The sequence below is a fragment of the Eublepharis macularius genome, chromosome 5 (assembly GCF_028583425.1).
Source record: "Eublepharis macularius isolate TG4126 chromosome 5, MPM_Emac_v1.0, whole genome shotgun sequence".
Classification (NCBI taxonomy): Eukaryota; Metazoa; Chordata; class Lepidosauria; order Squamata; family Eublepharidae; genus Eublepharis; species Eublepharis macularius.
Window position 1 is genome coordinate 104,659,245 of NC_072794.1, and position 17,480 is coordinate 104,676,724.

General features: G+C 42.8%; 1 protein-coding gene across 2 annotated transcripts in view; it reads right to left on the minus strand.

The window, feature by feature from the left end:
* Positions 1-2,209: 2,209 nt before the first annotated feature.
* FKBP5 (FKBP prolyl isomerase 5) overlaps positions 2,210-17,480 on the minus strand; it is a 115,279-nt gene continuing 100,008 nt past the window's right edge. For both annotated transcript variants that reach the window (XM_054980539.1, XM_054980538.1), the window contains one exon: positions 2,210-10,121. In XM_054980539.1, coding sequence (XP_054836514.1) covers positions 10,017-10,121 — 105 coding nt within the window. In that variant the 3' untranslated portion in view covers positions 2,210-10,016. The remainder of the gene's footprint in view (positions 10,122-17,480) is intronic.

Consider the following 17,480-nt stretch of genomic DNA (forward strand, 5'->3'; position numbering starts at 1 on the left):
AGATGAGTGTGGGGGAGGGAAACAAGAAAAAACTGTATGCTTTGAAGGCATTTGCAGCATGAAGATCTAGTGAAGCTGTACTACAGTGTGGTTTGAATGCCAGCTGAAGGGCTGGGAGGAGAGAATGGGCTCAAATCCCTGATTAACGGTTCATGTCCTCAGCGCACACCCCCCAAATCTGGAACTGAGCTAGTGCCCTCCATCAGCTTCTGTTGCCCTTCCAGTCCAACTAACCTGCCACACTGTGTACATTGCCTAATTTAACAACAGATGCATCTCTGCCACTAGGTGGCATTTTATTACCATGTATCCTACTCATTTTCAAAGATGTAGTTGCTTACATTACAAGCAAGGAAATTGGTGATGTGGGCTGAGAGGGGAGGGGAGGATGAAGGACCTCATCTTCCTAGTACACAACTACAGAACAGTCATTCTCTGTATTCTCTAATGAGAATAATATTTAGCTTGTGATTTTATTCTAAACTGTGCCATATGCTTCAGGAATGAGAAGTTACTCTCTCCAAATCTTGGTCCAGCCCAATTTCTTCATTTGGGATACTCTCTCCCTCTAGCTCATCAGATTAGCTAGCACAGGGGACATTCTCTGACTGCTCTCTTCCCACTGTTTACTGTTGCAGCAGATAAAACCTCCGTTTCCTAAAAATTACCTCTATTCATCTAGTACGTAAACAGGTGTATGTGCCATAGGAATGTTGGCTTTAAAACAACTCAGCAGATTCTTTCTCCTGCCTCAATTAGAAGTATGGATAGCATGCTGTTCGGGTTTGAAACCGCAGGAAAAATCAATCACTCCAGACTTTTCCTTTTTAAAAGGCGATCCCTGCACCACAGTGCATATTGATGATGAATGAGAAGGAAAAAAATCCAGTATTCCATTTCATTTGTTGCTTTTGAAACAATGAAATTGCAAGATTCCAAGTTATTCTGAAGCCATAGATAAGCTGCTTGCAAATTGTACAGAGACTTGCAGGATTTTGCACAGGAAAAACTGAAGTTGCAATATTCTGGATCAGCCCATTGCCCATCCTCTTCAGATTGAGCTAAGTTAGTAGCAGCACTCAAGGCTCATGTAAAGGCATTAGTGTGGTTCTACTGTGCAGTTGGAAAATAAATATATGAACTGAAAAGCACATTGTGGTATAGATACTGTATTGTGGTGTTTCATCTGTGATGTCTCATTTACACATGTAAATCATTACAATCTAACCACTACTCTACATAAGCTGAATCTCAAGTAAGCCTGCATAGGCTCATTCTGAACATTAGTTAAACTTTACAAGGATAACTATGTCATATTGAAGTCACTGCAATACAGTAACTTCCATATATAGGGGTTAGTAGAGAGGACATAAAAGGACTCAAACCAAAAGATGAAAAAGATCAGATTTTATTTTTTGTTTCATGTTCTGACACAAGTGGGGGTTTTAAAGTTTCCCCGACACTGGTAAGTGCTTTAAGTCATAGTAACAGGCATTTTGAGAAGTCCCCACCTCCAAGGACATACAGGTCACTAGAACACTTCCACTTGTGCTCCACACCCATGATGATGTCTAATGTGGTATACAACTAGCATTTACTCACAATTACTCTCATTTCTTTATCCTTCACTCAGCAGACCTAGGTCACACTAGAATTGTATTACTGTTGTGCTATGCTTTAGTGAGACATATGGGTCAATACTGCCAGGTTGCTCGTTACAACATAAAAAACTATTAGAAACATTTTCTTTACACATCAAGACCCTGGCATTGGACAGAAAACAATAGGACTAAACTTTGAATATTGATACCATGTCAGAATCCACAGTTGTGTGATGCTTACTCAGGAAGAAAGAAAAAAAAAAACCTTGTTTTCAACTGCCTTTGAGTTCAAAAATCAGAAATGTGTGCATGTTGGGGAATTTTCTTTAATGCATGGATGTCTTCTAATTTATAGCTATTCTATAGTGTAATTATAACTGGACATGCAAAATTACCAGACTCCAAGGATCCTTTATCAGGCACATGTACAATGAAAGGCACCTCACAGGGTAAAGAAAGATACATTATATAAAACACAGTCACCACAAGTTCTCCACCTGTGGTGCAAATTCAGCTTTGCTTCTTACATGATCAACAAGTCAAATGCTGGCTCAGTCCTCATCCTTGTCCTCCCCTCATACTTCAGGCAAGTTTTCTTTTTTGTGGGGGGGGGGTACGTGTGCAACATGGAGTATTTGGGTTGACTTTGCCACTAGTCACCCTGTACAGCTAGGTGTTACCCAGGTCAAGTTAAGGTCCACACTACATGCTATATAGGAAGTTTGTGACTGGATCTTTTTGTCCTTTTCTTTAACATTAAAAAAAAAGTTCCTTCCTCCTCCACTTGCCTCACAGAAATCCCCCCCCCCCACAAGATGCACCTGCATTTACCTCTCATATTCCCTTACCATGGCAAATATCAGCTCTCAGTAGCACATCAGAGCAAAGGGCCTCATCCAGATTATACACACACACACCCTGACACCCAATTTTTAATGTTAAAGAATAAGGTCAGGGGATCTGATCATAGATTTCCCACGTAATGTGTAGCTTGGCCTTTATCCTTACTGAACTTGCAGAACCAGTTTTAATAGAGGAGAAGGTATGTTTGTATTGAATACAACAGCAATACTTCAACATCATCACCCGCGCTCCAGCAACGTCTAGTGCCTTCATTCACCAAACACATGCCAAACACACTCTTCAACAAATTTATTGCCCCATCTGTGCTTCTTTCATTCCATTACTGAAAAGAAGAAACATAGATCACTTGCGATAAATTGGATTTGCCTCCAGCAGAATGGAAGAGAGGCAATTCTGATATCCATATAGCAGCACCTCCAAGTCAGTTGTGTGATAAATAGATGGATTTGGAAAAATTTGCTGTTTGGGGTAAAACATGAATGAAGAAAAAGATAATGAATAAATTGCACCCTTAAGGCCATGGTGTCTGGGCTTCTGTTGTACTTGCAACAAATTATGAGGACACTTCAGTGTAAGTTACCATTCCCCTTCCCTGTTCCTTAAAGTGCTGTAGCTGGGCTGAAAGTACTTTGTTACAGATATTTGGTAGTACTGCCTTGCATAACTGGGGCAAGGCATCTTCTCACTGAAGAAGGGAGGTGCAAAGGGTTTATGCACTTGAGGTAGAAAGCCCACTCGGCTATTTTCTTTGTAAATTGTAATAGAAAACAATCAGCCCCCCCCCCCCCCACACACACTCTTTTTCAAGGCCACTTTGGATGTAATGTATTTCCGACAAGGAGATAAATATCCATGTCAGAAAAAAGAGCTTTAAAAAGTATCATGTTTCTATTTCACTCTGAGGTTGAAAACCCAGGAGAGGTGGATCAGGATCTGGGAGATGCTTGTCATAAATTCAGTGCAGCCATAGCAAATTAAAAGAGAGGTAAATGGTTAGTAGTACAAATACAAGATACGAGGAAGCCATCACATGTATGGGTTTTTCTGACTTCCTAACAGATGTATCAGGAGGAAAAACAGACCATCCACATTTTTATAGCAGCTTTGTAATTTGTCAATTTTTTATTCATTTGCCCCTTGGCAAGCACTCAAATGGCTGTGTGTCCCTGAAAGAGTGCCGTATACATGGCTGCATTTAACACGTGGTTGTGATTCAGGAGCTGAATGTGCAGCTCTTTTCTATCATTTATAGTCCTTGAACTCTGGAGAGGGCATACAACCCCTTCAGCCTCTGTACCACAGGCTCTGGGCTTAGCAGAGAGCTAAGCTAGAAGCTGCATCAGGATGTGGTTGAATATGGGGGAAGAAGGGGGATGTAGGCATTCAGTTCCCATTGCTGGTTTGGCTGTCTACCATTGAAAACTCAGTAGCCCTCCAATGCTAGCCTACTAAACTACTGCCCCACCACAGTAATTTACACAGAAAAAGTATGTTAAATAGCTAACATTCAGTATTAACCTTGTATTGGAAAAATACTTGAAGCAGCCCTTAGATTTTTGCCTCTAAAATCCTTAAATGATTTTCACAGCATTACTGCATTAGCTGCATCCGCTCTTGTATTTCTGAATGGTCTTCTTCTCTGAACATTAATGCTCCAGTCTACTGATCCTCTTCTGGCAGAAAAAAGCTCCCTTATACACATGGAGATCTTCTGCAAGTAGGCTTCCCTATAGGCCTCAAGGTAGAAGCCAACTCTGTTTAAAGCATAACCACAGACCTGGAGAGGGGAGCATGTCTCTACATACAAAGCAAAGAAGCTAATTTCAGAGGCTCCTCAGTTCCTAAGAATATAGTATAAAAGCTGCTTTCTTGCATCATGAGGTGAAGGTCTATATATCAGAGCCTTCTATTTCCAGATGCTTCTGGAAGCTTCCATGCACAGCACAATGAGTAAAAATTTCCCCAGGTTTTCATTAATGTTTGTTATGTGGAGGCACCTTATCTATGAATGAGAAAGCACCATTTAGTTAGTACAGGTAAAGGGCATTAACAGACCTATTCTCCATTAATTCAATTAATTCATTTTTTAAAGCATCCAAGCTAGTACTTATCTCTTGCTATTTCAAAGTTTTAAAGATATATTGGGGGCCCAGAAATATACTGTGGGAAGGGGAATCTTATCCCTGAGTAGCTCATTTCAACTGTCCTCATGTCAGAGGTCTCTGGAATGTGTGCTTAGCACATCCTAAACTATTTTATCATTACTATTGCAAAGCAAGAGGGAAACATGACATTTAGGGGCATTCGTCTTTATTTTTATTTTTAAAGAAAAAATGGTCAGAGTGTGTGTGCGCGTGTGTGTGTGTGAATTACCAACTTGTCTGCTCTTTCATTTATTAAGTTCTTTAAGTCCCTAGTAGGAGGTTTTGGATCATCCCACAAAGAAAAGTAGCCCAGTTCTCATGTTACAGTGAACTTACGTACATCATGCATGTTTGTAAGAAAATCCAAAGCATTTTAACTTTACATATGAAACCAGAATTTGGATAAATGTGGGGCTTACCTCCATCTGTACATGCACTGAACATAACACAAGAATTATTCAGTGCATGAAGAAAAAATATGGTGTGTACACAGTACATAGATTATATGTGAGTTCACTGTTACTTGTGAACAAGGCTAGATTCCATGTGGAATGCAAAAACCCGTAGGATATGGTGCACTAAATTTCAGCATCCTATTATTTAGGCCACCAGAAACAATAAGATGGGCAGGCATCCACAAATACACTTACTAGCAGCAAGAATATATTTAAGCTGGTAAATGCATTTGTTGTATGAGAACAGTTAAGCGATGGGCAGCAGTTTTCTCACAGTTCCCTAGACTGCCTAAAGCCCAATACAATATTAGCTACATCCTCTCCCCTTCCTGAAATGAGAGAGGGCAAGAAGAGGAAAACCACAACTTTTGGGTAGCCATAGAGAGGACTATCACTATAGAAAGAAAGAGTGATGAGTAGGAGCTAGTAACTGAGTCAGGTTAAATTAATTACTAATTTTGGGTGTTTAAATAAGAGGGAGTTTGAGGAAGGGACCATATTTTAGTGAGAGACTATGTGCTTTGCATGCAGATGGGTCCATGGTTCAATCTCCAAATAAAAAGTTACCTTTGGTGGAAGGGTTAGGGAAGTTCCTTGCTTAAGATCTTGGAGAGCTTCTGGAAGTCCATGTGGAAAGTACTGATTGATCAACTGATGGACCAATTGTCTGATTGACCATAAAATGGATTCATATGGCTTTGAGGAAACAGGTGAAGAAACATTTCATAAAATGTCTAGGGAGGGAACATAAAAAGAAATAAAGGACAAGGGCCTGCAAAGTTTTAGCATTTAGAAAAGTTTCTTTAAGTAGGCTGCTGGCACCTCTGTTCTCAGCAACAGATTCTAATACAAGACAACTGAGAAGGCTTTAGGATGCTAACTGGCCATTCATTATGGAACAGAGCTTCTGAAGAGTCCCAGTTCAGTTTAGAGAAAGTAACTGAACATAAAATGGCTGTTTTCCAGAACAAAATGAGAACCACAGGAGTGAGGTAGGTGCAGTTATCTTGATGTTCCAACAGACATAAAACCAAGAATAGATTATAGCTCTACATGATGGCAAAACAGGAAGCTGCTTGAACATGCACCTGCAGAGATTCAAGTTTCCAAACCACAGCAGCTAAACTGTCAGATGTCCTCAGCAAAATTCTACTAGCAGGCAATTGGTGGGGAACTGAGACAGTCACCCCAACCTTGGGAGTAACTGAACAAAGATGTGGGAAGATAGAAAAGATTAGTTGTGCCATGTTAAGGATTGCTTGATGAAGTTCTGGAAGGCTCACCACATGACACAACCACAAGTTGTTACATGAAATGGGATGATTAAGGCTGGCACATAAATTAGCTAAATGGCTTACTTGCCCTAAAGACAGGATTCAAGAGAGTAGAAAGTAACTTTAAATGTAGTATGGAACAGATTTCCAATGAAATTTGGAACATACTTTTAGATACTACATGATTTCATCCTCCATCTCAGCCCCAATTTTTACCTTGGGAAGACAGTAGAGAGATCATTTTTATTGTTGCTCCACAGTTAAGAGATGGCATTGACTGTCCAAGTCTTGTCTGCTTCTAATAATAAAAGTACTTCCTGTAGCTAAAAAAAGCAGTGTATGGTCAATTAGCTAAGAACAAAGTGTGCCCTGCACCATTTCTCAAGAATCTGAGGCCCAAACTATACATCAGATTTGGCCTGTGATCACTACGGTGACTTGCAGCCAAATGCCAGCTAAAAGTTCATCCTGGGGATTCAATTCTAAAGCACCACAGGAGGTGATTTGGACAGCTGTCCCCATGTGTGGAGAAGGATGAGCTCCGGCCTCCCCCCCATGCTGCATTTTCCCAACCCAAAATAGCCCTGAGGGTATTATTTGCCCTGTCAAGAGGCTGCATGTACACAGAATTTCTTGTGCATGCAGTTCCCAACCACCACCATGGGGCAAATAACACCCTACATGGCCATTTGTAGTTGGGAATATGGTACAGGATGGAAGGCTGGAGCCACATCCTCCCATACACCATGGTCCCAATTCTGCATTGCACCTCTGAGGCACTTTTAGAATTGAAACCCCACAAGGAACTCACAACTAGCATCCTGCTGCCAGTCCCTGTTGGGTTCACATGTTAAGTGTAATGTGTAGTTCTGGGCTCAGAGAGCTAAGATCAGTTGCACCATTCACTTAGGAGATATCTTTCTGCTGGGAGTGAAGGAACAAGGCTGCTAATTTGATTTTTCTTATTCACATTAAAAATCATCATCATAAAAATCATACTGAGAAATAGGAAAATTCTCTGTCTATACAAGGCAGACATAAAATCATATTAATTTACAAAGTACAGAATGAGTATGCCTAAATTTCTTCAAACAAAATAAGAGGTTCAAACAAATATACAGACAACCAGAAAATTAGTGCTTATTCCAAATACTGCTTTCAACCAACATTAGTTTTACAATATTAGGTATATACAGTCCTTCTTTTGTTACCTATATAAGGCTTGATCAAAGTCAGGATTTGAACTTCTCTCTAGTTCACTATGAATACAGAAGTCCTTTGCATTATTCATGGGGGCTTATGTATAAATAACAACAAGCAAAAAAAAATCAAAAATGATCTGTAATCTGATCTTGTAAATGATGTTCTCCTTTCTTTATCAATCTGGTTTATGAAAGAAGAGCCTTTCATCTACAATTTGACACCAAAGTGCATTAGAGCTGGCCATGCAGCGCAATGATTGAGTGCTGAGTCACAAGGCCAGATTGCTGTTCAGTGCATGTTAAGTATACCTTTATCCATTCATCTCACAGCAACCTCAACATTCATCTGGACAAAAGTGCTCAACCACTTTGTTACGTAGACAGGAGTTCAGTTTTTACTGTATTAACTGAATGTCTCCTTAATCAAAATGGAACTACCACTCAAATTTCAAATGTGGAAGAACTCCCCAATACCCAAATAGGAAACCAGCAGCTTTCGGCAGTAACGTTCTGACTGTTTTGCAACATCCCTCAGTTAAGGCAAGTAGAGCTATCCCGTACATGGTCTGAATACATTACTAGTAAAGATTTAGGTTTTCCTCAGTTTGCTGTGATCATACACAAAACAGTAGTGGAAATGGGGAGAGAAGGGAGAGAGTGTGAGACGAGATGTTATCCCCAGTAGGAACAGAAGGAAATAGGAAGAATCAAGAATTGCATATTAACAAAACAGAAACTGATAGGACAATGACATTTAGAATATGTTAACTCCCCTCTGAAAACTAAAAATGTAGAGTGAAATAATTAAAATTGTTTAAAAACTTCACGATGTTGTCCCTAGGAAAGTAGAATGCCCTAGACTGTAACGGAGTTATAGCAGTATGCTGTGATTATGTTCCATGTTCCATCACAAATCAGTAAACTTACTGGCCCAAGTAAAAAGAAAATTAGCCACGCATAAGTTCAGTCAAAAGCAACAGGATAAGTTAATTGCAACTAACTTGGTTCCATTCTCTTCACTTTAGAGGAACTTATAGTGCCGTCTTAAACAGAAGACACCCGTCTAAGAACCCTGAAGTCAATGGGCTTTGAACAGCATAACTCTGATTATGATGACACTGCTAGTGAATAGCGTTCTCCAGATGGAGTTCATTATGTATTTCAATATTGTTAGAGGTAACACAGAATGTACAACTTCAGTAAAAGTCCATTGGTTCAAGCTGGTTAAAATGGTTAAAAACCATTTGTACAATTGAGAATGGACCCTCTCTATCCAAAAAATTAAAAAGTGGCATAACTTTAGAGGAAAAAAAACCCACCCAAGATCCCAAGAAGAATTTAAAATACAAATCCTAAAATGAGCAAGAATTTTAAGACTACATTATCAGCTTCCTCCCTTAACATATTTTAATGTGGTAGGAAAATGCACAGCTGCATTGTTAGAAGAACTAGTAATTTATTGGAAAGAAATGTTCTTATATACCAATCAACAATATTGTATTCAGGAAGGGCATCCAAAATGCCTTTTAGAAAGGCCTAAACACTTTATTTAAGCTCAGCCCTGCATACATTTGCCCTGGTTTAGCAAGACAGGTCCACGGATATCCCCAGCTCCTTCTAGTGTAGAGGAGGGAAAGAAGAGGGCACCTAACTCATTTCACCTCCCCTCGCCCCAAAGAAGGTTGCCAGCACTATTAGAATCAACAATGCTAACCTTTTTTTTTGGCCAATAGAAGGGTTGGGAGAGAAGAAATACTCATGCACAGCAGTTGGCATATACACTTCTGCAGTGCACAAACATCACAGGGTCAGGGATCTTGCAAGCAAGCAATCAGTTAAGAATAAAAATATAATATGGACTACTGAGCTTCCCGAGAAACCAGTTTGTGCTACAAAATCGCATTTGAAATCTAAGATAAAGAGATCCTAGGAGTCTGGCTTTCAAGTCCCTAAAACCACTTTCCACTTGGTTCTAGTAATGCTAGAGCAATGCCTTGCAGTGATAGCACTTTGTGTATCTTTTTAAAAAGACAATGTACACTCATGTGGTGCTACTACAGTACAACCAAATGCAATGCCAAAATTATACAGCAGACAGTTCCTATATGCCAACTCATTTTATAGAGCCCTGGTCACTGTCTGAAGAGTCAATGCAAACAGAAGTGAGTTCTACTGAGCCATCTCAGTTTTTTTTAAAAAAAATTCTATAGCCAAGAGCCATTGTATTTGTTTTTTAAACCATTTGTTCCACTTGGAGTGGTCCCGCACTACCCTTCTGCTCACATTACACTGCTGAGCATGCTCGTAGCAGTGGTGATTTGATACGTTTCCTGTGAAGCTGCTGGATAGGCTTTTTGCTTCCACGATAACGCCTACTGAAACAAGCTTTACAATAAACACTGTTGAATTCTGAGTTCTTCAGAAACCTGTTTGAATGCAGGCTGAGTTCAGAAGGATTGCCTTTTCTGCTGTGCAGTCATACATGACCCTCTGATTCTTTGCCTTCAGTCTCTGTCTTCTCTAGCCCAACTTCAGAAGATGCTGGGTCTCCCTTCTCTCCTGTGGTTTTACTGGCCTCATCCTGTAATCAACAGTAAATACACAGAGAGGAATAAGCAGAAGTTCATAAAGCACAACTTTTGAAAAATCTAAAGATGTTCAGCCCCAAAAGGATAAAAAAGTACTACCTAGCATTATTTTGAAAATTCCACTACATGACTGTTAGTAGTAATGTTGAGCACAAAAGACGCAAACAGGAAATGCAAGTTAGCTGGAAAATTCATACAACCTCTGAACTTTCGGTATAGACGCAGAAGGGACTGGAAGAATAGGAGATGAACGTGTAAGCTCTCCAGTTATTCAGTTTGTATATAAGAGGAACTCTGATTCTAGAAGAAGCTAGTACACTTTCAATGGTTAGATTTTACTTGAAGCCATCTTTCATACATATGAGTGAACAGAAGTCCCTCCAAAAGAGGCATTTCTACATCTGTAGTCAATACAAGTTACATAACAGTTGCATCACTACTTTTGAACAACAGATGCAAGGTGAACATCAAAGTTTTTGGAAACAACCAAATTAACTATTTCCTACAGTGCTGGGCTTGGAAGATGAAGACATCTAGGTTTTGGAGGACTTAATGCATCTAGATCCCCACATTCACAAAACTGCTCCTGTAATGACACATGCAGCCATGTAAGCATGCAAGACTATCCCTCTGCTGTTGTTGACTAGGGATGTGCGTTTCGGCATTCAGAATGCCGAAAGAATGCCGAAACAAAAGTGTTTCGGCTTCTTTCGGGGAATGCCGAAACGTTTCGGGGAATGCCGAAACGTTTCGGGTAGCCGAAAGAAAAAAGCCGAAACGTTTCGGGATTCTTTCGGCTTTCTTTCGGCTTTTCAATGGGAAAATGCCTCCGTCTTCCCGGACGTCTGGGGGAGGCATTTTCCCACCGAATAAGCCCAAAATTGGTGGGGACCTTCCTCTAACCCTTCTCTAACAACCACCCAAGTTTCAGACAGATTGGACTTTGGGGGCCATGTTATGGCCCCCCAAAGCAGGTCCCCCCATCCTCCCATAAGAAAGCGAAGGAGCAGCATATTGTTAGCATGCTGCTGCTAATCTTCTTCATTATTTCCTATGGGGAAAAATGAAGAAGCAGGCTTCCTTTGCCAGGGGTGGCATTTTGCATGCAAAATGCCCCCCAGCCCTCAGGGGCCCTTCTCCCACCCCTCCTCCCACCCCCCACCAAGGCTCAGCCTGCTCCCACTTGGGGGGGCCATTTCATGGCCTCCCCAAGTAGGTGCTCTAATCTCTACCACTGACAGCTGGGGGAGGCTTGTGTTGCCAGGGGTGGCATTTTGCATGAAAAATGCCCCCAAGCCCTCAGGGGCCCTTCTCCCACCCTTCCCCCCACCCCCCACCCAGGCTCAGACTGCTCCCACTTGGGGGGGCCATTTCATGGCCTCCCCAAGTAGGTGCTCTTTTCTCTACCACTGACAGCTGGGGAAGGCTTGTCTTGCCAGGGGTGGCATTTTGCATGCAAAATGCCCCCCAGCCCTCTGGGGCCCTTCTCTCACCCTTCCTCCCACCCCCCACCAAGGCTCAGACTGCTCCTACTTGGGGGGGCATTTCATGGCCTCCCCAAGTAGATCCTCTCAGCCCCTAAAGTCCACCCCTTACAGCCCCACACAAACCCAATTCCCCCCCAGCTGCCACACACAGACCCAAATCCCCACATTAGCCCCTCACAGACCCAAATCCACCCCCACCTGCCCCACACCCATAACCCCAGGAACAGGCTGGCAAAGGCCAGCCCTCTCCCTTTGTTCCCTATGCTGGGAACTTCTAAACTCTCTTTCCCTGGGCAATTCTGCACAGCCCAGGGGTGCCACAATGGTGGGCACCCTTTTTTTTTTTTTTAATAAATTTTATTATTTTTCATAGCTACAAAACACTACACAAAACTATCACAAGGAAAGGGGAGAGGGAAGGGACAAAGGGGGGGTGGAAAAAGAAAAGGGGGGGAATGAACTACAAACACTAAACACTACACTTCAATGTTTCCCTTCATACTGTCAATACAAAAATAGCTCCATAAAATAATGATGGAGTGGTTAATCATACAGAGAATAAACATTTCAAATTCTGGTTAAACTTTCCTCCCCCTTCTAGGTCCCGGACGCAATTCTCTCTGTGCAACTGCTGTTGCGATGCTCTCCTCCTCCCCCCCCCCTCCGGCTCCTCCTTTTCTTCGTTCTTGGTGCAGCAGAGTTCTGGGTTTTTATTCTCAAAATCCTTTAGTTGATCTTCTGATAATATCTTATAGGCCTGATCTTTATATCTGAACCATATTCCTTCCGGGAATAACCATTTGTACTTTATTCCATGGTCCCTCAGAAGTGCTACAAACTTTTTATATTTAAAACGCCGTTTCCGGACTAGAAATGGAACGTCCTTCAAAATCTTGACTTTCAAACCCATAAAGTCCAAATCCGCATTGTATGAGTTATATAGGATGGTGTCCCGAATCTTTTTAGATGAAAAGTCAATAATGATCTCACGAGGCAACTGTCGCTTTGTTGCATATTTTGAAGAAGCCCGACGGACCTCCAAAATGGCGCTTTTAACCTCTTCTTTAGTCGTCCTCGCGGGTGTCGCCAGTAATTCCGAGACCAAATCCCACAGATCCTCATTTTCCTCCTCTTTCACGTTTTGGAGACGCAAAATTGTCTGCGTTCGTTCCACCTGTAGCCCGATCAGCTGGTTCTCCACCAACTTCAGGTCCTTTTTTGTAGCCTTCACAAGTGACGCACTTTCCAGAGCAGACTTTTCTGCCCCCCCCGCTGCTGCCTTAATGGTTTTCACCTCGCTTTCAATTAAGCCCACCCTTTGATCAGTTTCGTTCAGCTTGTCAACAAAGGGTTTTATAGCTTCCACCACCGCCCTGCGTACCAACTCTTCGAGCGACTCCCCCTTCTGCAAGGTAGCCGAGATTGACTTACCGAGAGCGGGACTTTGCCTCTTTGCTGCCATTTGGGGGGGGGGGCGCCAACAAAATTCTGGAACTCAACGAAGGGGAAGAGCGAGTCTTCTTCAGATCAACCTCTCCTTCACAAACGCTTGTAGAACAGAAGGGATTCGCTTGTTTACAGGCTTCCGCCTGTTTCTTTTACTTGCCGTTTCTCGTTGCCCGGCGGCACTCGAGGCGCCGCGCACATCTGCCGGCCTCCATAGGGACAAACGGGCAATTCCCCCCCGCATTGATTTCGGGGAGTTCTTCCCGCCGCGTCCCGGACCCTGGCTCCCTCCCTGGGAGTCCTGGGGGCTAATCCTTGCGGGTCAGCCGCCCGGTCAGGGTGCCCGGTCGTTTCCTCCCAGACCAGCCGAGAGGAGCGTCCGGCATGGCTGAGAAAACGAAACCGAATCTCGGTGGGCACACTTCTGAGTGCCAGCTGGTCCCTGTGAAAGAGCACCTGAACCACAGACACCCTCCCTCAAATTCCCCCACCACCTACAGAGATGGCTGGCCAGCCAGCCCCATTGTTCCCTATGATGGGAACCAACTGCACAACAAAGAATAAAACAAGAACAACACAAAATAAAGTTTTAAATTTTTTTTCTCCCTTCCAAGGTACAAGTAGGCAAAGCATTATGACACATTACACCAGCAGTCCCCCACACAGAAAAATAACACAACTCACTTAACATCAGAGAATCACAAAGCATGATTCCTGTCAAAAACACTTTATTTCTTGAACAGCTTTAGGTTACACAGCAGGGGGGAACACCAAAGGGCATTGCAGCAAAATCTTACACAAAAATAACACAACTCACTTAACATCAGAGAATCACAAAAACACAATTCCTGGCAAAAACACTTTATTTCTTGAACAGCTTTAGGTTACACAGCAGGGGGGAACACCAAAGGGCATGGTAGCACTATCTTACACAAAAATAACACAACTCACTTAACATCAGAGAATCACAAAAACACAATTCCTGGCAAAAACACTTTATTTCTTGAACAGCTTTAGGTTACACAGTAGGAGGGCACAACAGGGCATGATAGCAATGTACTACAAAAAATGATACAACCCACTTCACCGTTTTTGACAGCAATTGTGTTTGTGTGATTCTCTGATGTGAAGTGAGTTGTGTTATTTTTGTGTAGTACACTGCTTTCCTGCTCTGTGGTGCCTTCCTACTGTGTAACCTAAAGCAGTTACAGAAATAAAGTGCTTTTGACAGCAATTTTTTGGGGTGATTCTTTAATGTGAAGTGAGTTGTGTTATTTTTGTGTAAGATACTGCTTCCATGCCCTTTGGTGTTCCCCCCTGCTGTGTAGCCTAAAGCTGTTCAAGAAATAAAGTGTTTTTGACAGGAATTGTGCTTTTGTGATTCTCTGATGTTAAGTGAGTTGTTTTATTTTTGTGTAAGATAGTGCTGCCATGCCCTTTGGTGTTCCCCCCTGCTGTGTAACCTAAAGCTGTTCAAGAAATAAAGTGTTTTTGACAGGAATCGTGTTTTGTGATTCTCTGATGTTAAGTGAGTTTTGTTTTAATTTTTCTGTGTGGGGGACTGCTGGTGTAATGTGTCATAATGCTTTGCCTACTTGTACTTTGGAAGGGAGAAAAAAAAATTTAAAACTTTATTTTGTGTTGTTCTTGTTTTATTCTTTGTTGTGCAGTTGGTTCCCATCATAGGGAACAATGGGGCTGGCTGGCCAGCCATCTCTGTAGGTGGTGGGGGAATTTGAGGGAGGGTGTCTGTGGTTCAGGTGCTCTTTCACAGGGACCAGCTGGCACTCAGAAGTGTGCCCACCATTGTGGCACCCCTGGGCTGTGCAGAATTGCCCAGGGAAAGAGAGTTTAGAAGTTCCCAGCATAGGGAACAAAGGGAGAGGGCTGGCCTTTGCCAGCCTGTTCCTGGGGTTATGGGTGTGGGGCAGGTGGGGGTGGATTTGGGTCTGTGAGGGGCTAATGTGGGGATTTGGGTCTGTGTGTGGCAGCTGGGGGGGAATTGGGTTTGTGTGGGGCTGTAAGGGGTGGACTTTAGGGGCTGAGAGGACCTACTTGGGGAGGCCATGAAATGGCCCCCCCCAAGTGGGAGCAGTCTGAGCCTTGGTGGGGGTGGGAGGAAGGGTGGGAGAAGGGCCCCAGAGGGCTGGGGGGCATTTTGCATGCAAAATGCCACCCCTGGCAAGACAAGCCTTCCCCAGCTGTCAGTGGTAGAGAAAAGAGCACCTACTTGGGGAGGCCATGAAATGCCCCCCCAAGTGGGAGCAGGCTGAGCCTTGGTGGGGGGTGGGAGGAGGGGTGGGAGAAGGGCCCCAGAGGGTTGGGGGGCATTTTGCATGCAAAATGCCACCCCTGGCAACACAAGCCTCCCCCAGCTGTCAGTGGTAGAGATTAGAGCACCTACTTGGGGAGGCCATGAAATGGCCCCCCCAAGTGGGAGCAGGCTGAGCCTTGGTGGGGGGTGGGAGGAGGGGTGGGAGAAGGGCCCCTGAGGGTAAGGGGGCATTTTGCATGCAAAATGCCACCCCTGGCAAAGGAAGCCTGCCTCTTCATTTTTTCCCCATAGGAAATAATGAAGAAAGATTAGCAGCAGCATGCTAACAATATGCTGCTCCTTCGCTTTCTTATGGGAGGATGGGGGGACCTGCTTTGGGGGGCCATAACATGGCCCCCCAAAGTCCAATCTGTCTGAAACTTGGGTGGTTGTTAGAGAAGGGTTAGAGGAAGGTTCCCACCAATTTTGGGCTTATTCGGTGGGAAAATGCCTCCTCCAGGCCTCCTGGAAGACGGAGGCATTTTCCCTTAGAAAAAAGCCGAAATAATGCCGAAATAATGCCGAAAGAATCCCGAAAGCCGAAAGCCGAAAGAGATTCTTGTTTCGGCTTTCGGCTTTAACGATAGAGAATCTTCTTTCGGCTTTCTACTTTCGGCTATAGCCGAAAATTTTTGGCTTGCACACCCCTATTGTTGACCATAAAAAGCCCTATCTTTATACTAAACAGTTTACTGAAATCCATGTACCCAAAACTCATTTGTTTTAATGACCTAAATATGCCACTAATGTGACCTAAACATGCTTAACATCCCTTAGATTATATCATTTCCTGCCAAAAAGGGGCCCGGCTCCAACATCTGAACACTTCTCCATACAAAACAAAGATTCCTCTTTGGTGATATTCCAGAACTTGTGTCCCAGCGACTGTAACCCATCCCCCTCCTGTACTCTGCCAGCAGTCTCCCCCACAGAAAATGATGAAAAGTGCTTTAGGACTCCTTCCTCCATTAAATGGCCTGAAACAAAAGGTGAAAAGTGGTATCTAGAAAGGCTCCAATTTAACTTTCTCTGACTTTAACATGCAAGTTTGCAAGGTGCAGGAAACCTTTTTGTATGGAGGAGCATTCTCCTAGATGCACCTGAACTCCAAAACACAAATTGCATTGCAGATACTTTAACCTTAGAATGCATGGGGTGTGTGTGTGTGTGTGTGGGGGTGATTTGGATTAAAATTATGACACTAGCAAAGGGATTAACCTTCCCCCCCCCCACCACATGGCAAATCAGCCCTCACAAGTTATTTTTGGCTCCAGGTGGAGAAAAAGAAAGTATGAAATGAGTGTCTTTCTTTCCCCCTCAGCAGGTCTCAGCAGCTCAAGAAAACTGATTCACATTGAGGAAATAGTGCACAGGGAGGTAGATAATGGTTAATCCCCTCCAGGCCCAGCACTGTGGCCTCAGTCAACCCCTGCCCCTCCCCTGGGTGTCTTTTAAGACTGAAAGGCACATTGGGAGATCTGATCATTGATCCTTAATGTAACATGTACTTTGGTTGACAAATTATACAGCCCAGATGCATTTTTACTACCCCAATGAGAACTCGAATTGTAAGAACACTATCACAGATTTGTTACAAGACATATTGGCAGATTTTTGTCACTAAGTTTCATCAACCACTTTGCCAGAAAGAGAACGTTTTCTTACTGTAGCCCCCACAGTTGTCACCCCTCTGCTAAATGGGTTTCTTTGGTCTTTTTAAAACTTGGTAATTGACATATCACTATAGCTCAATAACATTACAATAATCTGTTGCAACAATGTACAAGTTCCCAGCTTTCTTTCTTTCTTTCTTTCTTTCTTTCTTTCTTTCTTTCTTTCTTTCTTTCTTTCTTTCTTTCTTTCTTTCTTTCTTTCTTTCTTTCTTTCTTTCTTTCAAAAGTCTCTAACCATTTTTCTTGTGGAGTTACAAAGGAAAATATGCAGCCTGAACATTTCCCCTTGACAACAAAAAGGGCTAGAGCCTAACTTTAAAAAATGAAATCTGAGGAATTAGTACATTGTTGAAATAGCTCATTATAATATTACTGAGTTATAATTAAAAATTAAAAAGTATGTCTAAAGCGTGAGATAGAACAGCCACAGTG